This window comes from Cheilinus undulatus, linkage group 17 (assembly GCF_018320785.1).
Source record: "Cheilinus undulatus linkage group 17, ASM1832078v1, whole genome shotgun sequence".
Classification (NCBI taxonomy): domain Eukaryota; kingdom Metazoa; phylum Chordata; class Actinopteri; order Labriformes; family Labridae; genus Cheilinus; species Cheilinus undulatus.
In genome coordinates this window covers 3,649,830-3,673,008 of record NC_054881.1, presented here as the reverse complement: position 1 = coordinate 3,673,008, position 23,179 = coordinate 3,649,830, and the positions used below count along the sequence as shown (strand labels likewise).

Sequence of the window (23,179 nt, the reverse complement as noted above, 5' to 3'; positions counted from 1 at the left end):
ATGCTAATGCTGTTGTTCATCACCTGCTTGCCTCCAGAACTCCTGCATGCTAAAACACCGTGGCTGCAGCATGCAGGCGCTGTTTGGTTCTCCGTTATATCCATGTTCAAAGGGCTCATGATGACCTTGCATATTTCCTTTCCACATTGTCCCATATTGATTGATGTGATTCTTATTGTAACATCGTTTTAAACCTTAAAGATTTTGTGTTTTTTAAATAAACTTTATTGATCCTAACATCCCCCATTAGGGATCAATAGAACCTTATTCCAATGAGGGTCATGTAGGGCATGTTTGGTTACCATTAATCTTTGATTATTGAAATAAAATCACAGTGAAATGATGTGACTGCATGAATCAGAAACATTAAAGAGCCTGCCTTCTTCATTATTCACGTGTCGAGTCCGAGCAGCACAAATCAGATTCCTATGAAGTGCAGATTGTGTGAATCATGATGGATGAATAAAAGGACAGACGTGAGAAGGACTGGAGGCGTGGACAGTCTGTTGACATACCAATCCTGGCCTCCGGGAGAAATGTTGCATTCTGGGTAAAAATCAGAAAAGAGAAGGCCTTGGCTGTGCGTCCGTTTATTGGCCTCCTCTTTGTTTTTTAACGCCTTCCTCATCTCCCTCTCCTCTCTCGCCAATCCTCATCACCTATTTTATTCCTCCTTTAATCAATTTCATTTCTCCCCGTCGACGAGCAAATGCAGCAGTTCTGGACCGGGTTCCCATGGTAACCGCAGTTGCTAGGCAACGCACGACTCTCCATCATCCATTCCAGTAGTCTGACAGATGGAGAGAGAGGATGCCAAGAGAGAGAGAAACAAGGGAGAGAGAGGGAGAAAAGGGGGGAACGAAAGGGTGGATGTCAGGATAAAAAAGGAGGAGGAGAAATAAAAGAGGATGTACAGGGAGCAGAAGAAGACAAAAGAGAGGGACGAGGAGAAGAAAAAGGAGCATAAAAGGAAAAATAAGCATGAAAAAGAGGAGATGCTGTGCAGCAGTGAGGTGGGGGTGATGAAATTAAACATGGCGCTGGTTCCAATACGCTCATCAATGATCCTCTCTTGGATTCCTCCTCGGCCTCAAAGCCTCTATTAGTCCACAGCTTCATATTTCACTACGATCACATGGGGAGCGTTCCATTATTAACTCATTTTGTTTTTATGAATCATATTTCATCAGTATGCTAGGAAGCGTTGACCTCCTGTGTGTCAATGACTCAGTACACGATGACTTATTCACAGATGTTTAGTAATCTGCAAACACTTGAATTCAGTCGCCATGACAGTCTGCAAATAATACAATAGAGTTTTTTAGTTTGAATCTTCATCCAAGAAACTGAATTAAAGGAGGCTGGTTGATACACGTCCATGCTCATGTGTCTTATTCAGCTTTCTGCTCCCAGGGTGTTAAGATTAAAAGCCCATCATGTCACAGAAATCCTCCAAACATTACAGCAGGAGACACAGTGCCCATTCATGTAAAAGAGCAGCAGTAGCATTCACTGGGCAGCTGATACATTTGTCCAAACGAAACAGGCTGAAAGATGTCGAACAAGCTGCAGAGTTTAATGACAATTACCTGAGATTGTTCCACTGCAAGCATAAAGAAAGTAAGGTGAAGCTTAACAGTGTAAATATGGAGCAGGCTGCACAGCTTCAGAACTGGAGGAAAATCTGCTGCATACAGATGACCCTATGGATTTTTGGTTTGCGTCATTTTAAATGCAGGAGGTACAGCTGGTCTGGCTGGTGAGCCTCAGAATGACTCTTCAGTGGTCAATGTTCAGTTTTAATGGGGGGAAAATCAAACATGGAAGCCTCATTCCCTCCAAAACAAACAGACTGGGCACTAGAACCCATTTTTTTTTTTTTTTTTATTTAAATCATTAGTGTGTATCAATGGGTGTCAAACTCAAGGCCCAGGGGCCAAATCTGGCCCGTGGAACAGTTGTACCTGGCCCGCCAGATCATCTCATATTTTTATTATATCTGGCTCACTGATCTGCAGATTTCCTCCAGTTTAAAAATGTAAACCTAACCTTGATAATCTAAAACATCCTTGTTCAGTCATAAAAATGAGAAAAAGTTTAAAATTTTAAGTGATATTTTGACCTGTGAAACTCAATTTTTTTTTCTCAGGCTTTGACATTTTTAACCAATAATTTTGAAATTTATCTCACATTTTGACCGTTAAAACTCATGGTTTTAAATTTTTATCTCATGTTTAAACTTTCTTTCTTATATATTTTCCTTTTTAAAAACATGATTTTGACTTTAAATGCCTTTTGAGCTAATAAGTTTGAATTTTTTTTCAGATTTTGAGCCTTTAAACTTACCATTTATACTTTTTTAAATTTAAAAATATTTATCAAAATTTATAAATCATTTATCATCAGTGCAATTACATTCATTTTGCAAATCGTTCAGCCCTACTTCTTTTTCATTCCATTGCAGGGAAACAGCTGGATGCTACCCACTGGAGCATCTACCTGCTCTTACAGTAATGTAAATAAGGACATCGCAGCTCTATAAACGTCTCGTTTCACTTTAAAAATCTAACAGACAGTTCACTGGACAAGTCAAAAGTCATCTGCACCTCGTGATATTAAACATTTACCATTTTACTCTTCACTTTGTTCCTTATTTTCTTTCAAAATGAAAGCAGGCTTTTAACAGAACAGGGAGTTTAGCACTCTCAGCTTAAGACAGTAAAAATTTCAAAATGAAAGCTAACAACAGTCTGCTGAGACAATCTCTTCATCTAATATGAGGTGCTTGCACAGAGAATGCAACTAAACAAATCACTGAAAGTGTAAATGCTGTCATGTTAGTCAGGGATCACTGGCTCTGTGAGTCATTTTGTACATGCACCCCTCCACAAAAATGGTGCAGATTATCTTAATGAGTGCAGCACTGATTTAGCTAATCCATTTTATAGTCAACATGATAAAACACATCTCTCTGACTATATTTGACTCACTCATCAACACAGCAGGATGAACTGATTCATGTCAATATGGAATTATTTTTTATGTAAAATAATTACATTTTCAACATGTTATTGAACTGAAATTAATCCTGATTAGCTGTTAAAATACATCAATTAATTACTAATTAAATATCGAATCATTTGGCAGCCCGAAAGAACACAGAGGCTGGTTGGAGAGAAGATTCCAGAAACAATCCAACAGGTAAATACTTGTATTCCTGTCAGATTAAATATTTGTCTTTTTGTGGAAACAACGAAAAAAAAAGAAAAAAATAGTCATAGCTTCTGATTAAATTTCCTACATAACCCAGCATCATGATCCCTGAACAATGTGAGTTTCTCACAAACATAAAGGCAGCACTGAAAAACATCAGCCCACACCAGTACCCTGCTCCAGCTCCAGTAGATATTTTCTAAATCATATTCAAGGTGAAGTAGTGTCCAGTGTGCCCGCTATATTTAGCCAGCAGAGAACGTCCATTACATAATGGTCATCGTGCTGACCCTGATTTTGTCTGGTCCGTGGACTTCACAGGAAGGACTCGGCTCGTTCTCAAGCTCTCACGGAGGACCGAGCCCTCGCTCGCTAGCTCGCTCACCCGCCAAGCTGCTGTGAAGGCAGGTGGGTCTCCTCAGCGCTGCCTTCTTCAGCTGTGTAACAGGAATAAAAATAGGATGCAGACTGGCACCCCCTCAGGATGCTCTGGATGGTTGAGTTCAAGAAGGTGAAGGACGATCTTAACATGGATTCAACAAAATTAAACAATCACTGCCTGTGATTCACGATTAAAGATGCTTAATGCTGCTCTATCCAGTTTTTCTGTATGGAAATTAAAGTCAGAAACCTCATTTTAGCGATGTTAAATTCACTCTTTACAATAAAAATGGACTATTCGACAGTAGAGCTCTCCCCTTCAGGATAAAAAAACATTCCAGCAGCAGTGAAGAGCAGAGTCTTCGTCCTGTCCTTGGTTGTCATGACAGTCAACAAGGCTCGTTGAGCTCAAGGACGAGGCATGTTGAGGGTACTAAAATCAAAAGCAAACTCAGAGCCAAGCTCACACAACTGTTGATTGGACTCTACTTACAGTCCTGAAGCCAAAACACAGAGAGCTGAAAAAATGATGTTTAAAACATGACAGGACCTCGAGTAGATCCATCGTAATAAGACTAACTCTGCTGAGGTTTATCTGGACATCAGACGTGTCTCTACACTCTGACTAGGTCCATGTTAATGTGAGTGCTGAGTTCAGAGTCGGTTTTTATTCTTATTATTACTGGCTTAATGACGCCAGGGTGGGATCTTTCTCTCTGATAAAAATCAGACATCTTTCATTATAAACACAAATATGCACAACTATGGACTTTAAGTAGGGATGCACAATATTACATTTTTGCAAATATCTAATATGTCAACATTAGTGATGCACGATAAGTATTTTTTGTTTTACCCAGTCACACATCTGTGACCCACTGAAAAGAGCCTTGCGACCCACTTTTAGGCCCCGACCCACCAGTTGAGAACCCCTAATTTACGACACAATGGTGTTACAGTGTCTGAAAAGAGTGGACACTTTCACAACGGCCTGGTTTCCATTGTTGTATACAAGCAACATGCAGTTCCTCTGAGAATATTACAGTTCCAGTCAACAGACAAACACCGGACTAGACCAAGAATCCTGAGTCCTGATTGCTGCTCAATCCAAGCCAGCAGTTTCTTGTAGTTCAGGCTCACTTGTAGTGACAACTCCTGTTCAAAAATGTTTAAACCTCTTTAAAAGCTCTGTAGAGGGAGTCTGGTTCTACTTCCTGTTAAAAGGAAGGTTTTCCTCACAACTGAAAAGTCGCTAAAGCTCATGATATTCACCATTGGGTTTTTACCAAGGTTCTATCAAAGGGTACGGTCTAGACCTGCCCTAGTTGTAAAGTGTCTTGAGATAACTTTGGTTAAGAATTAGCGCTATACAAATAAAGATTGACTGATTAAAGAAGCTGTGCCATGTGCATGTGATTTCACTGTAAAGTTGCACAATCAGCTACTAGTCTGGCACATGTTTCTCACAGCATGTTTTTTGTGGACCTGTGTGCAAAGCGGTTGCTACCAAAGCAATGAAAACAATCGTCTTGTCATTTTGTCCTGAAATCCTCCTCCAGATTCACTTATCACTGCACGCTCTCAACCAGTTCATGCCCAATAAATCACAGAAAAGTCTGCTTGTTTTTGAGTCATGAACCCACAGTGAGCCTGACTTCAGAACAACCTGTAATTTTGGAAATTAACTTGTGTGAGCCTGTGGTTTCTTTGGTTTCTGAAGTGTCTCAAAGAGACAAATACTTATAAGGCGTGTGTTTTATCTGCACAAACTTACACAAATCATCCTGTGGGCAAACTTAAGCAAGTTACATGAGGTTAGGAGCTACTTCCTTTTCAGCATGTTCAGTTTTTATTCAGTTCAGGCCTCAGATCCCAGAGAGAGCAGAGCAGTTTTGTACAAGGATAAAAAGAACAGATTTCAAGGTTTAAATATAAGAAATAGGAATGGATGAAATCAGAAAGCAGGCTTCAAAATAAAAGATTTTTGAAGTACAAGAACTTTTAGAATCAATTCTAGCCGACAAAGGCACAAATGATAGTCCAATACTGCAGGTCTTTCAAGGTCTCACACTTTTGTCCAATCCAAACGCGGCTGAAGCTTTTTTAAAGAGTGGAGGGACGAGGCCGTAGAGTGATTATTACAGCATGAATGAGCCTTTGTGTTCTGTTCAGACCAGACACATCTAACTTTGACGTTTTGCAAATTAAAACACAAATTAACAGAAATACTCCTTTTCCTTTATTTCTAACATTATGACAGTAACTTCACACTCAGAGAGGTTAAATGAAGCTTGGTCACTGTTTGCATTACTGTACTCCACATCACGTTAGACTGCTATAATCAATGACATGCAAAGCTGCACATTTACCATTCAAATATAGGCGGCTCTCAGAGCTAACACTCAAAGCTACCTCTATGAGCAGTGCAGATCAGTCAGTGCGTTTACACACTCTACGTAGAGCGACAGTTAGAGCTCACTTAGGTGATTTAACTGAACAGGTGTTCCTGTCCCAGCAGGATGGGAGTACGTCTGGCTCTGCTGCGGCTTTTCAGACAGTTAACAGTGGATCTTCTCCCCATCAGCCCTGCCCACAAGTTAGCCGGCAGCTAACCATCAAACATTTCCTAAACACTCTGTGCTTTCCTTTTACTTTTCTGGAGACATCCAAAGGCTGCAAAAACAGACCTCCTGCTATGCTGATCAGCATCTAGATCAATTCAATCAAACTCCATTAGATTCTCTAGGGGGCAGCTGGTTTAGAGCAGCTTGTAAATACAGCATAGATAAAAACACAGTGACACAGACAGCAAAACATAAAACAAGACCTCAGACATAAACTGATATAAACTAGACTGACAAATGACTAAACACACTGAGAACAATAAGGATCAGTCTAATGGAGGCATAAAAGGATCTGTGAGGGTAAAAAGACAAAATACTGTTAGAACTAGAAAACCAAAGGAGCATTTAGTAACCTGATAGCTGAGAGAATGAATGATTTAGATGTCTAAATCACAACTGAGACATGAGGTCAAAGCCCAGCAGAGAGACTCAGAAGCATGTGCAGAACGTGCCTCACCTGGTTTGGTTGGCAACTACTGAGGTCAATATTTTGCTGATAATTGATAAAATTCCATTTTGGCAGCACTGTGAGGCACGTCTTCCCTTCTGGCTTTATTTTTACTGACCCCAGTTTCACTAAATGCCCTGCTTAAAACAATCTGATTGGCTAGAGGTCACATAAGTAGCAGCCAATCAAATCTTAAGCCTGGGTGCCACTGATGCAGTGGAGGACGGCATCACTTCCTGTTTTCCTGCTTAAATGAAATTCAAATGAGCGTTTAGCTGAATAGGGAAACAGACACTTAGGAACATCCTTAGGTATGCTATTGCTTTAGTACATCATGAAAAGGGCATATAATTTCCAGTTATCAGTACTGGTCTTCTGGTCTAATAACAATCGGTCCTAAAAAACAATATTGGTCAACCACTGTAAGAGACCAAGCAGGACCGGGGGTGGATCAGCTTGTCTGGGATGAATCTGCAGCTTTGTCCATACAACAAGCAAAAGATAGAGTCTCAGCATTTAGACATCATTCATTCATCCATCCATCATCTACACTGCTGATCCCATTCAGGGTTCCAGGGGACTGAAGCCTATCCTGGACTGGTCACCAGTTAATCACAGGGGTGCTTTCCAACGATTGATATCCTCTGATTTTATGCAAAAAGGCCCCAACAGTTAGGCCTAATAATAACAATTGACCCATCAAATCAGATCAGTTCTCATTCTCAAATTAAGATATCGATCCATAAAACCCAGAGATCAATCTTTGCATACATCCCGGCTTCTTTTCTTGGCATCTCCTCTCAGCCTTGGAGTGAGGGCATTTGTTGGATCTTACCAGACAAAACAAATACAGACTTTCATTTCTAGACAGAAGCCACATGTGAGATTAAGAGTTTAACTTTAAACTGAACACTTCTCCAAAGTTCAAAAACAAAAAGGTTCCAGGCCCCTCTGACATCCATTAGAGTTGGTAATGTTTGTGGAAACTGATGTGAATCCTGGTTTACTGAGACTGTTAACGAAACAGAATATTTCCTCTCCTGCAGCTTCTGCATCAACAGAAAATGACAATGGCAGCCCAGATATGCCCATCACTGCTGATTGGTCGGTGCAGAAGCAACACTAATGGCGTCACAAAGGCATGAGGAAATCCTGGATTTATGCAAAAAGAGAAAGTGTGCTCAGCTCGGTGTAACAAAGAGACTCACATAAGAGGAGTCCGGCCTGACTATTATATCAGGGAGACGACTGCCTGTTGATTACCTGGAATGTAAAACGTCCCAGAGGCAGAGGCACATCGAGCGGCCTCCTAACGAGTGTTTTCTACCAGTTTCACTAATGAGAGCTGAGAGCTGGACTAATGACCAGCAGCAACCAGGGGACCCAGCTGGCTCAGAAGGACAACAGACAGCAGTGAGGAGCCAGGAGAGGAGAGGAGAGCGGGGAGATGAAGTGGTCACAGTTCAGCTCACCTCCTAGGAAATACACAACCAAAAAAACAAGGATTCACTTGTTCTAGATACAGAATTACAAATAAACGATTGATCTTAGGAGTTTGACTAAAATAGCTAAAACATAAATGACAGTTTATGATTGATTTCTTTGATTTTATAGCATAAAAAGCTTCACAAATACCACGACAATCCTTCTGAAAGACTTCAGGATTTGTGCATTTGCAGCAGTTACTGTTGGTGGTGATGTAAGGAGAAGCATGGGAATAAATGTACAGGGATCCAGTTCAAACCAGGACAGTACATGGATGTGCTTGGCTTTAATAAGACTGTGTTTAATCACTGGACTCCACTTGTTTTTGATTACAGCACACTTGTCATAAGTCAGATGTTTATAAGCACAGTTAATTAAACGCAGCATTATAAACAGGATTGTCGGAAGAGATACAGCACTATTGTAGCCTTAAAAAGCAGCAGAAATGTGCAGAAATTAGCTTTGATTACATTCTAATGAAGTAGTGATCACTAACTGGAGGCCCGGGGGCCACATCAGGCCCTCCAGGGCTTCTCATACGGCCCAGAGAGGATTATTAAAGTCAGAAAGTTTTAGCTTTACAGCTTTTTTCTAGAAGTTTAAATCAAACCTTCAATCTAGCAGCTTATCAGACAAGAAGCACACCAGTGCTTCTGTAATTTGGCATGGTAGAAACACACCCATTATTATCTTGATGACAGAATGTTAGCATCAAGTTCAGTAATAGACATGAAGGTGGCTGCAGAGGTATGTCGCAAAAATGAAACGCTTACATCTCATAAATTTGACTTTTTCTCTCATATGTTTACCTTTGAGATTCAGTATTTTACATTTTAAATCCTACTTCAACCTTTTAAAGTCATGATTTTGACTTTTATCTCGGTTTTTTATCTTTAAGACTCATGATATTTAAAGTTATTTCATATTTTGACTTTAAAAATTCAGGAATTTGAAATTTAATCTTGTATTTTGACATTTTAGACTCAATTTTGATATTTAGCTCACATTTTAATTGTTAAATAATCATAATTTTGATTTTTTTCTCAGTTTTGCTAACATTTCAACTCCTAACTTTCACTTTTATCTCACATTTTGATTATTAAATATCATATTGATTTTTTTCTCAGTTTTGCTAACATTAAAACTCCTAACTTTCTCTTTTATCTCATATTTTTATCCTTAAAACTCATGATTTTGAATTTTATTTCATATTTTGACTTTTAAACCCATGAATTTGAAATTTTATTTCATATTTTGACCTTTAAAACTCATGATTTTAACTTTTATCTCATCTTTTTACTGTTAAAAATCATGGTTTCAGTATTCTATCTCATATTTTCCCTTTTAAAGACATTATTTTGTCTTTAGATGTCATGTTTTTACCTTTAAAACTTGTAACTTTGACTTTTTATGGTCAAGCCTTTTTGTGAACAAAGTGATGTGTATTTTTGTTTAAGGAATGACAATGAGGAATTCAACCATAAAATGGAGTCTTCTTCTATTTTAACCACTGAACTCATCTATATTGAGTGTAAATAACTACATTAGATAAAAACTTAATAACTGATGTAAAACAAGATCCTGAAGAAGATTAATATCAGGGGGCTTCATTGTGGAGGTAGCATTAAAGAGAGAAGTAGGCTCATTTGTATTTTCCTTAACAAGCTGCAGCACATTAATTCAGTCAAGTATATAAAGCAGATACATGCAGTGGAGTGGAAGAAGTGTGGAGCAGCATCCTGAAGCAAACCTGGTGTGTATTTGATCAAAATAAATACATGCTGGAGGTCTGTATTAGTGCCACATCAGTCAGCTGTAGGTGACATGTTTCTCTTGTTTGTCTAACCTTCTCTTCCTAAAACCCTGTGTGATCCGTGATGCTCTGCTGAAAGGCTTCACTGTGTAGAAGGAAACATGTCCTGTTCATGTTTGGTACAAACAAACTGAAGAAGAAACTGTCTGTAATGAGACATCTGTGTGCCATAGAGCTTTAAGTAAAAGGTTAAGAGAGTCTGATCTCTGTGTGCAGAGATACTTTCAGGGCGCGCTCAAACGACACAAGGCAGTCTGTACGGTGCTTAAGCATGTTTGATGTCCCAAAGTCAAGTCTGTTTGACAAGTATGAGCTCTTTAGAGATGGCACGGCTGAAGGAAGTAGGCTCTGACAAGGTATGGTTCATGCACAACTACAAACACAGGTGTGCAACATGGACTGGCTGCATAATCAATGCAGCCGCTCCTCTGGGAAATCATTGCAGTGGGTTTAAAACGACTGAAAATAAGTCTCAAAGTCAGAGAAGCTGCAGTCATGATGTCTCAGTATTTCTACATCGCTCAGCTGGAGGAGTCAGTTTCATCCCCCGCTCCTGGGTGAGACATTTAACCCCACGCTGCTCCCACCACTTTGTCAAACACATGTGATTAAGTATGGATGCATATGAATAGGATTAGTTAACACTGATGGAAGGCGCCTCCATCAGCATGTGAATGTGGAGTGACACCTGCTGTGAAAAATGCATTTTGAGTTGTCAGGCGACTAGAAAAGTGCTTCACAAGCTCTAGTTTATTTACCATTTCCACGTTCAGACTTTGAGATAGCACTTCTAGTGAATTAGAGCAGGGGTTCTCAAACTTTTCAGCCCGCAACCCCCAAAAAACGGTGCCAGAGCCCGCGGACCCCACTGTACCTGAAGGTGGTTGAAGCAGAGTTGGACACAACCATGCACATTCCAGAACAGCAATGTGCAGACTTACAATCTAAGGATTTTAAACATTACTTTGATTTTAGCAAAAATCTCACCAAATAAGCAAGTTTTTATTTTACATTAAAATCATTTTACGCATGTAATTTTTTAATAAAAACTGGTAAAAAATACAATTTGAAATCATTCCAAAAAAAAACTTTGTTTTTTGGAAGGCATATGGAAGTGATCAGAAACTGGCGGCTCTAGGGCAACATCCGACCCCCAGAAAATGATCAAACATAGAAATATGCAGAGGGAAAAATGTTGATGTATATCTGGTATACAGTCATGGTCGAAAGTATTGACACCCCTGGAATTTTTCCAGAAAATACACCATTTCTCCCAGAAATCGTTGCACTTACAAATGTTTTTGGTATATGCATGTTTATTTCCTTTATGTGCATTGGAACAACACAAAAAAAAAGCCTCAATATTTTGTGGACAGATGAGACTAAGGTAGAGCTTTTTGGAAAAGCACGTCATTCTACTGTTGACAGAAAACAGAATGAGGCCTACAAAGAAAAGAACACAGTACCTACAGTCAAACATGGTGGACGTTCAAAGATGTTTTGGGCTTGTTTTGCTGCCTCTGGCACTGGGTGCAACGAATCATGAAATCTGGAGACTATCAAAAGATTTTGGGTCGCAATGTAGGGCCTAGTGTCAGAAAGCTGACACAAGCAGAAAGTGGCCAGCAATGAGTCCGGAACTAAATCCCATTGAACACCTATGGAGAGATCTCAAAACTGCTGTTGCAAGAAGGAGCTGGAGCAGTTTGCAAAAGAAGAGTGGTCCAAAATTCCAGTTGAGAGGTGTAAGAAGCTTGTTGATGGTTATAGGAAGCCATTGGTTTCAGTTAGTTTTTCCCACGGGCTTTTTCCATCTGATTTTTTGTGTTGTTCCAATGCACATGAATGAAATAAACACATGTATACCAAAAACATTAGTAATTGCATCAATTTCTGGGAGAAATGGTGTATTTTCTGGAAAAATTCCAGGGGTGCCAATACTTTCGTCCATGCCTCTATCTGTTTTGACATTCTCCATAGCAAATAAAATGAACCCAGAAACATTTGTGATTGAAGCAACTTTATCCTGATGGTTTAATGTTTGATCCATTCTGCAGAAATCCACCTGTCAGCCACTATCAACAAACACGATGCTTGATAATCACATACTTCTCAGTTCATTCAAGGGCTGGGAAATTAATCAAAAATTAGATTCAATCGCAATACAGCCTGCCTCAATTTTAAAATCGCAGAAGGTGCTGTATTTCTTTGACCTGAAATTTGTGTCAAAATAGCAGTTCTGAACTTTTTTTGCAGCAGAGATGTTATGCCATTCAAGTGCCATTTTTTAGAGTAGTCTAAAAAAATCCTACCTTCATTTTTGTACTTTTTTCGTATTAAATAATGAGAATTACAAAAACCCTCCGATGCACCAATTAAATCCAATTTGCAATATGAGTCCAAATCAACATTATCATACCACGTTAAAGACTTTTTCAGCCCTTGTTTAGGAATAAGCGTATCTAGGGCTGGGTAATGTTAAGAACGTCACGATTCAATTCGATTTCGATTTTTTAGGTTGCGATTCAATTGGATATTGATTAAATGCTTTGATGTCGATTCAGTAAGAAGTAGTACTACACAGATAACCTGTTGACAATTTTTTTATCATTATTTTCATGCCCATTTGTACATATGTGGTAAGTTAACTCACATTTTTGAGCTATAAAACATCTGAAAATAAAAATTTGCACAATAATAACTTATTTGTGCATATGGAGTACAGTATGGAGTGTGGGGGGGGTATTGCAATGCATTGATTAATCGATATTTTTACCCACCCATAAGCGTATCCATCTGCTTTGCAAGGTTATGACACACCATCAAACTCAGTAAAAGAGAACAAAACAGCCCCAGAAATATCCCGCTAAAATATCTCAATCACCTCCTTGTGGCTGGCTAAGGTAAGGCACTGAACTCATGTTAAAGGCTAAAAATAGCATTCATTAAGAAGAAATAAATATATCTTTAAAAATAAATATATCTTTAAAAATATGTTAATTAGAACAAAAAAGCTGGACCTTGTACACGTGTAGTTGGTATGTAGAGACCCCCTCTCAGTGTGCTGCAACCCCCACGCTCAGAACCACTGAACTAAAGGACGCTTCATGATAACATTATGCCGTGTGCAACATTATGGTTTGATGCACAACAGGTAACAGTGCTCAGGTTCTACAGGTGTTTCAGTGGATTCTCTCTCACAGGTGAATCCAAAGAAGAAGCTGGATCACATGAGTTTCTTTTGTAAATTTAATCAGGTGAAGTGCACAGAGCCTTCATCAGAGACAAACAGTTTGGTCTACAGCGCCTTCATTTCCCCAATAATGATTTTATTTTTGTTCTATTAAATGTCAGAAAATGGTGAAAAATGACATTCACAGTTCCCCACAGGCTGAGGTGACATTATCAGATTTTTTTCCTCTTTTTTTTCCAGGCTTCCATCCAAAAACCTGAGAAATTCAGTTTACAGCAATATCAAGCTGATTGTCACATGTTGGAGGAAAGGAGCAGATGATAATTGGTAATTCTGGTTGAATTTAAACTTAATTTACTTTGACTTTAAATAGACAGAAAAGCACAAATAGTTTCAGATTATCTGCCTGCATCTGACCAGCTGTTTTTTTACACGTAACAGCTGCTGATAAAAAGGTCAAAAAGTCACCAGGGGAATGTCATGGGATTTAAACAGAGTGTAGAAAGGAGGAAATACAGGGTGCTGCTTTTGTGCAGAGGAGAGAGAGAACTACAGAGAGCAGCAAGTTTGACAGAGGAAGAGCTGAACACAAAAGAGAAAGAGGCAGAATTAACGCTGTCTGTTCTCACAGGGGGGCCGAGATCGAGAACGGTAAGTAAACCAAGGAGAAGCCTGCAGGGCGGCTGTGGTCCCCAGGTACGCCACAACCGCCAGCACACGGCCTGTCTGCGAAAGGAGGAAACACTCGGAGGAGAGACACTCGGAGGAGGCAGGTAGACAGCGGGGAAGGAGGAAGCAGGAAACACGACGCTCTGTTCAACATGACTGAAGCTGAACACAAACAAAACCACCTAAAGATCTGAACCATGCTCATAAATGTCAAGAAGATTAAAAATCCACATACACTTTGGGGATAAGAAAACAAGTCTGGTTTGTAAAACTGAAACCTGTTATTGGCTGATTCATTTTAATAATGCTGGCTTATCCTTCTAGAGCTGCACATGCCAGGCTGATGCATCTCCACCGACGAGAACTTCAACAGGGATGAAGTGAAGATGGAGAAACAAGTCTGCAGCAAGCGACCATAAAGTTGATAAGCTAACAACCTCAGCATGCCCTCATGTTAATTCATCCTCACATTTTCATTTGAAAGCAGCTCCAGCTCCTTGAAAACGAGCAAATGAAATCACAAACTACTGCTACATAATTGCTTAATGCTCTTTTAATTGCACGGTACATCTGCATCTATGGAATTGCATAATACTTCTCGGCTGGATGTTTGGAGGCCTGCTGTGGCGGTTTGGTGAGATAGCAGACTCAGATATTATAGGAATGAAAATCTAATCATATCAAGTCTAGGGCTGAAACATTTGCAAAAATACTCTAATTGCAATTCTTCCCCCAGCATTGCGATTTGATATGCGATTATCATTACGTTCCTCATCTTGTGTATTTTCAACAAATTCATCACTAAATCATTCTATATTACAACCTGCATTTAGTCAAGCAGCATGCTTTGACATTCCAAGGAGTGCATAGCTAGAAACCCCCCATATAGATAGATGCATTTATGGCAATGTGCATTGAAAACATTTAAATTATTCAGAAGCAAAGAATCCATAGTAGCATAGGTGAGTGCAACAAGCTTTAAGCTATAAAGGAGGAGGCTGGGGTGGAGGAAGTGAAGCAGCGTGATGCATCAGCATTATTCACAAGCAGGGATTAGTGAGCAGAACGTCATTTTTGAATGGATGGCTGTGTTGAGAGCAGGGAGGTACCTGGCTATCAGCCAATCGCAGCTAGGGGTACGACCTGCATGAACTGACGTGAAGCTTAATCCATATTGGATAGAATGAACTAAGGCAGAATGATTTCAAAATATTTCTAATTGCAATTATTGTTGCTGATATTGCAAATTTGACATCAATTGCTGTATTGAATGAGAATTATTATTTTTATTAAGTAAAACATACATAAAACATGAAAAGGACAGTTTTTGGAAATGATTTATAAAAAAAGGCTCTTGAATGTTTGCAAAATGTGCATAAAATCTCTGCTGCTGCAAAAAATGAATGTTTTAAACTGGTGTTTTCACACATTTCAAGTTAAAGCAATAATGCAACATCTGCGATTTGTAAATTGCAGCATGCCATATTGCGATTTAATCTCATTTGCGATTAATTTCCCAGCCCTAATCAAATCTGTTTCGATAACACAGCATGAAAAGTACAGGCCTGAAGGAGCCAATACGGAGTTGTTTTAGTTTTTAAAACTTCCTGCTAATGCCTGCACTAGGGCTCCTTTATAGTTTAAAGCTTGTTACATCCTCATATTCAGATTCATGCTACTATAGATTAATTGCTTCTGAAATAATTCCATTGTTTTCAATAAATATGGTCTTATTTATGGAATTATTTATTGCTTGAATCTGTCGAAAAATACATAAAATTAATCTAAGAATAATCGTATACTAAATCACAATCACAGTATTTGCACAAAAACATCTTTGAAATCAGACAGTGTGACAGGGTTCTGCAAATCTGGATGGATTCATTCCTCTCCTACCCATCTAGCTCATGATGATTTTAAAAGCTTCAGATTTTTTGACACCACCATCATTAAATAACAGACTCCATTGTTATAAATTATGTGGTATTGAATGAAAATTCAAGTGTCTAAAATTCTGACAACCTGACTGCAGTTTCATATTCTCAGCTGGCTGAAACCTCTCATTACAGACGGATTTATCCTCCTGAGTAAACTCTGCTGTAGTCGTGATGTTCTGAGGTAAAAGTTAGAATTGTGATTAGTTCACCAGTCCTGCTATACAGATGCATGGCACAGATTTCCTGCAGAAGTATAAACCGGGCTTTAGTTAGATAACCATTTAATTTTTGAACGTGCTCAACACAGAGGACTCAAGCAGGCATTTTCTTTCACCAAGGCTCCCTAAAGGTACGTGTCCTTTCACCAATTAATCGATAAAAAAACAGCTGCATTGACCTTTAAAACCAAAGAACAACTACCTTTCTAGCCTAGCAAAGAAAATTGATCATAAATCAATAGGCGAATCAATGAAGAATCGGACCATGAGAAAAGTCAATGGGGATCCTTAGAAACGCATGAACAATCTGGTGCTTCCGGACAACCTGAGAGACTTATTAGAAAGTTTCTGAACAGCTATGTGGAAAATAAAGTGGATTATCTAAAGAGCTCGGTGTACACACAAGGAAAAGGCGATGAGTTTGAGGTTGATGTAATCTGTCCACTCAGCTCTGTGAGTGAGGATATCAGGATAAGAAACAGTAACAGAAGAATCCCGGAGAGGCAGATAAAAACAGAGGAAGGCATCGTCTCTGACCAACAACAATCAATGTGAAAGGATCTAATATCTAAAGATGAAGGTTCGCATTACTTCAGAACTATTCACTGCAGCACAAACACCCAGTAATGAAACAGATGGCTGTGAAGAGTTGAAAACAGCAGCAGAACCACAATCCAGCTGAGATGTGCTCTTTGTGTCGGCAGACAGAGCAAACAAACGAAGATAGGAGACGGGAATTAAATTAATCTGACACATCAGTGATAGAGATGTCACCTGATAACATCTCCATATTTGTTGTAAAGACTAGAGCATGAAAGAAAGGTTGGATTTGAGCCACAACTCTAAAAACTACACATTCGGTTTGTTCTGCAGGAGGATTCCTTGAACATTTCTGAATGAGGGGCTTCTTTCATAGTAGAAAGTTGATCCACTCAGCAGAGAGCTGACTGACCAGACAGCAGGTGCTATTTTTCATGCCCACCATGCATATTAGCATGCTTACAGTTTGTAATTTAATATTAAAGCAGAGCTGGTAGGCATGTTTTTACTAGAACTGGATTATTACCAGCATGGACGCCTGAGAGCCAATGAATAGACAAGACAAGATAAGATAGGATAAACCTCTACTCATTCCCTTTTAATGTGTGTAGTCATACTCTGGTTTAAAAGCAGAGTTCTGAAATGAAAAGCACAACTCCAGGACTGTGAGCCAGCCTTATATTACAGCTAGTAGATGCACAAACTCCAAACAGCAAAAAAAAAAAAAGATGGTGCTAACAGAGCAAAACAGCTGCAAAAAAACTGCTAAATAATGGGGATCAACATGGAGTAAAAAAGATCTTTCTCTTTAGGACTGTCCAAAAAAAATACTGGCTGATACCTGGGGAGACATATTCTGGAATCCCACCCTTTAACTGGACAAAAGGCCTAAAATTCATATTGCTGCATTTTTTCTGCTCTTCATGGTATCAGTCTTATACTGCAGTGTTATGATATTTAAAGGGATAATGCATTTAAATGCAGATTTAAGTAGACTCCAGCTAATACAAACCTGTGATGGCACACTTTATAAGGCAGAGACGCAAAGTGATCGCACTTGCTTCATGTTGCTGATACAGGTGTTAAATGAGAGACATGTTTTACCTTATTATTGTGCCATATATCAATAAAACACTGACACAAATAGGAGGCCTGCCATCTGGCTGCTCTTAATGCTAAAGCCAAACGTGCTGACTGGACTCGGCCTGAGCTGTTGTCTCTCACATATCACTCTCCTAGCGGTGGCATCGTTTATGCCTCATAGGCCGGTGATGACGGGTTGCAAACATCCAATCTGCGGCAGATATTTTACCAGTGATGGTGCTGATACCAGTTTACCACCCACTACTAGTTAAAACCCTCACGGTTAAGTATCATCAAGAGGTTCTTAGCACACAGCTCTACAAATAAAAATGAAAATGAGTTGCACAGCCCAGTAGATTATAACTTGAACTCCTGAATGAGTGTATCAATATAAACCTTAAAAAGCTGCTTTTGTCCACACATCAGAGATTGATTTCCTCACATTTCATCCATCAGCTTATTGAGATGTAATTTGGATTAAATCCTTCATACTGCCTTGAGATATTTCAGTAAGAAATCTAAATTTTAAAAGTCTTCTGCAGCATAAGCAGGCTCTGTGATTGTGATCAAACAAAACTAATTTTGACTTTTAGTGATTCAAACTATTGCTTCTTTCACAAGGCATCCATTTTCTTCTCAAGTGTAATAAAAATGTCTCCACTTACCAATTTTCTGGTTGAATATTTTGTCAAACGTCAGTTCGTCTCTCTCCTCGAGGTACTTCTGCATCACACTGCGAATACTGTGGACACAAAGAAAAAGCAGGTTAACATACCACATCTTTACTAGTTTAATCAGCCGCACAAACATCCCCCTCCACCTCCACCTTCCACGTGTGATCCCGGCCCAGGTTTAGGACTCTCCCTGCCGCCTGTCTCCTGACAGCCGAGCTGCAGGGAAGGAGGGATACATGTGAGGCTGCAGGGGGAGGAAACCTGGAGAGATACATGCTACCCTGGGAACGTGCGTTAATGAGAATGAGAGCGGGGAGAATGAATCAATTAGCACCCCCTCCACGGGCCCATTAACACCACAGCAGCAGCCTGCATGCTCAGGAGAGAAGTGGCCAGACTTCACCTGCAAACACCTCAGCAGGCGTCTACTGAGCGTGTGCAAGGAGAACCACAGGCTCCTTCTGACTGACTCATATTTTCTACTGTATTTACATTTTGATAGCATTTGCTCTTTTCTCCCTGCTGGTTCACATGCTCACTCAGTTTTTTCTTTTTGTTCCAGTGAAGACAAACAGCCCAGTCATAAATAACCTTTAGCTTCCAGGATCACGTCCAAAGAAAAGGTTAAAAAATACCAAAGAATTTCCTGAGCAGTGTGTGAGACTGCAGGGAGCAGCCATGCTGTTTGCTCTTATAATTGTATGATTTATTATTGTATGACTTCATATTAATATGAAAACAGCTGACCCTGAGCTGATATACAGCTCTTCAGAATTACATTTCTGCTTTAGTAACAGACCATACTCCCATGGCAGCCATGCTCCTATGACCAACTCAAATGTTGTGATCCTGCTACATGTATCAAATCAACACTGCAATTTTGACAACTTAGCTTTGGCTTTAGTGAACAGGCAAACAAAAAAATCTGGGTTTTAGATGGAAGAAGGTGTTAAAAGTGTGGCTCATAAACCACAATTTACTGTACTTTAATAGAAGCATGAATGAAGCATAAATGTTAACTAGGGCGGTGTCTGGAGGCTAACGTTAGCATCAACCTGACGGTGGTTAAAAGGTTAATCAATGTTTTTTACATATTTGTTTTGATCGCTCTCTGGATTTTCAATATCTTTGTAGACAGTTTTCAGCAGGGACACAGCTGTCAGATTTCAAAATGTATACAGATAAATGTGAATAAAAATAAACACAAATAAATTGTGATGTCACAGGGACATGGCTGTCATGGGAAAATGGTCTTTTAATAAAGCTTAATTTATTTACATTTATATCTCTTACTGCACTTGAGAATTTCAGATTTATCTACACTTGATCAGTTTGAGTGTTAGTGATTAGATGTTGTGTTTATTCTTATAAACAGGTGCTTAGCTGAAATCAATAAGGCTTCAATCCAATGGGACACTGATAGTAACCCAGGTACTGAAGCTAGTCTCCCAGACTGACTAAGCAGGTTCACATTAACGCTGAACAACTTGCAAAAGTTATCTAATTGTGATTTTTTTCCCCCAATTATTGCAACTGTGATTTAATATGCGATTATTACTGGGTTAATCTTATGTAGTTTTTGACAAATTCAAGCAAAAAATAAATCCATAAATAAGACTATGTCTATTGAAAAGAATGAAATTATTTCAGAAGCAATTAATCCATAATAGAATGAACCTGAATATTGGGGGGGGGCAACAAGCTTTAAGCTATAAAGGAGGCAGCTGGGGTGGGGGAGGTGAAGCTGGCTACAAGGTATGACTTTCATGAAGTAATGCTAGGCTTCATGAGATTTAGACAGAATGAGCTAACTATTTTTGCTGATATTGCAAATGTGATGTCATTTGCTTTATTAAGGGCATTGGCATTTTTATGTCACTCATTTTGATTGAGAAAAACATACGTAAAACACAAAAAAGGATGATTTTTGTAAACCACTATAAAAAAATGGACACTTGAATGTTTGCATAATGTGCATAAAAATTCTACCACTGCAAAAAATTGATTTGGTATTTTGATACATTTCAAATTAAAGAAATATTGCAACTTTTGCAGCCAATTTGGGATTTAATCTAATTTGCAACTAAGTGCCCAGCGCTAGTTCACATCTAGCTTGTGGCCCATTTCCTGGATGCAGTTTCCCATGATCTTCCTTATTTCTTATGTAATCCACTGTTTTGTTCTCTCCAGAATAAAAAGACCTGAAAATAAATCTAAAAAAAATATTTGTACAATTTTGTACATCTCATGTCTACAGTAAAAGGAATGGAAACCAGACATCTTCAAATGTCTCCCTTTTTCCCAAACCAACAGAGAACTGTCAGAGAAAAGACAAATGAGTGAAATATTCACGTATAAGACTATCATGTTTTAATCATGAAAGCATTGCATGACTCAAATGTTAATGAAATTTGAAATCTTGAACCTGATGAACAATTGGTTTGTCTTTTCAGCCTCATTAGTGAAGGTCAGGGCTGGGAAATTAACCCTTAGAACACACGCGGCACAGATCCGTGCCACAGGCACACCCCTTTGTAAATTGCTTGGTAACTTTTGAACCTAGGTCGTAGACACTAACTTGTTTTATCCTGTGAAATCTCTGGTTTGTGCCTTTCTACATATGTCTTTCATGTATCCATAGCTCTTACAGAACATTTTATAGTGAGCCCAGGACTTGGCTGACTTGGCTGACTTCCCGGGTCATCATATACAACAAGAAGTGACAAAGTTTAGAAAGACGTTCATAACTTTTGAACCATAGGTCATGGACACTCTTTTTTTTTCCTCTGAAAGCTGTCTTTCTTGTCGTTTGTTTGCTACCCTCGATGTCTCTGTAGCCCTTAAGGGTGAGCCCTGAACTTCGATGACTTTTTGGGGTCTTTAAAGATTAAATCTAGATCTGATAATAAGCGTCTTTTAGTCCATTTTTAAATCCATTTTCAATCATGTACTTTGGCTTTTATCTGTGGGTAGTGCCACATTTGTTGAGGGCAATGTTTACATGCAATGCATTGTGGGAAGGGCTGTCTCAAATAGCAAGATGTTGCATCTCTACTGCTTAAAGGACAACACAAATAAATCTAACTGCAAAATAACGCAATGACATTTTTTGTATATATGTAGATATTTTGAAAACCTTTAGTCACAGAATATTTATTTTGTCACTGTTTTTGTCCCCAAGAGATAGAGAACAAGTCTGTGCAGAGAAAATGCTTTGTCACTATTGTTCACTGTGTGTTATTAATGAAAATCTCTCAGTTTCAAATTCCGATTTGTTTTTTTTTCCTTTTGTCTTCAAAGTCCTAGAAGTTTTTCAAAATTCAAGTGACATTACATAGTAGATATATTCTTAAAGCCCAGGTTGTCCTGAAAGAAAAACAGATGTATAGAGCTTGACTGTGCACCACAGGGTTGATGTTCTACAAGCTTTTTAAGAAAAAAGTCCAGATGAGATGATGGTGAAAAAAAAGCTGTGAGCTCTAAGGGTTAACAGAATGTTTTTAGGGATGGCATTCTGGCCTTTTAAAATCAAAGGAGGTGCAAAGTCTCTTTGAGGTAAATTGTGAGTCAAAGTTGCATTTCAAGTGCCATTTTAATTTAAACACTCTGCAGCAGATATGTTCTAGTACACATTTCATACACAGAGGAAAGAATACATCATCGTTTTTGCAGAAAAAAATCCTACTTGGCAATCATGTTTATAATCTTTCAATAGTTGTTTTACTTGATTTTTCTTTCAATTAAAAAACGAGCAATGATGTAAAAATCTATACTCTTTAATCTGCAAATCATAACAAAATTGCAGTATAAGTCAAAATAATTGAAATTCAATACTTTTTCTTAAATGTTGAACCCTAGTATGGTTGTATAACGCTAACATCGATGCTCAACAGCCAAAATGTAAATATAAAGGTTGTGTGTGAGGCTGTCTTTTGAACATGGCATACGTAGGAAACGCATCATAAATGTTCTGACATGTCAGAAGTCACTCTGATATTAAAATAGGCAGCGGCTTGTGGTGGAACATAAAAACATGTTTCATGACTAATGACTCATTTTGTATGCAAATATTTGCATTTTCCCATTCAGGAAGCGTAAGAGCACGTGTGCTGTTGTGCTGACAAGTTTGTAGTTAAGTTAAGCTTTTCAAAAAAGTGAGAGAAGAATAATAAGGGTGTGACTGTTTGTCTACAGCGTTGACACCAATAAAAGCAAAGTTAACCTTCTTCCCTCTCTGAAAGACGAGCTGCTGTTGTTATTGCAGGTCATAGATCTTCTGGAGCCAATAAAAACATCAAGACGCAGCAACCTGCATTAAATGTTAACTCTGCCAAGTCACGAGGCAACAACCGGTGCTGCTGTTACTGGGAGCTCAGCGGTCCCGGCTGGTTGAGCCAGTGCATCCTGGGCCAGTGCGGGCAGATTTTATGGGAGAGCGGGAATGATCAATGGATGCGAGGTTTCAGCTGCAGCAGCAGCGGCAGTGGCGGCTACAGGAACAAGAAGCTAGGAAGTAAACACTTCCTCTTTTAGAGGACGCCTGTTTGTGTGAGTGCCTCTGAATCATCAGCAGCTGACTCGGGGTTATTTGTATCAGACCTCGCCACCTCTGACACCACAATAACACACACGGTCACATTTTATTGTAAAGGTCAAGCCTTATTATGCACAAAAAATGGGACAAAATGGGTCTAATGCATAAAGATGGGTTGGTGAAGTTAGTAATAAGGATGTGTGCAGACAGGGACTAATGTCTAACAGACATGAGAGCATGAGGCTGTCTATTACCAGAGATGTACACTTTAATTCTGTCTAAATAAACTCAGACAGAATTAATGCTCATTTCAACACCACAGCAACAAAAAAACAAGACCTAGGCAGGCCAGATTAAATGTTTGATC

The 23,179-nt window shown here is 39.0% G+C and overlaps 1 protein-coding gene across 1 annotated transcript in view; it reads right to left on the bottom strand.

The window, feature by feature from the left end:
* The window catches only part of grk3 (G protein-coupled receptor kinase 3), a 122,939-nt gene that overhangs the window by 71,995 nt on the left and 27,765 nt on the right, over positions 1-23,179 (bottom strand). The window contains exon 2 of the mRNA XM_041810410.1: positions 18,270-18,346. Within this exon, the coding sequence (XP_041666344.1) occupies positions 18,270-18,346 (77 nt within the window). The remainder of the gene's footprint in view (positions 1-18,269; positions 18,347-23,179) is intronic.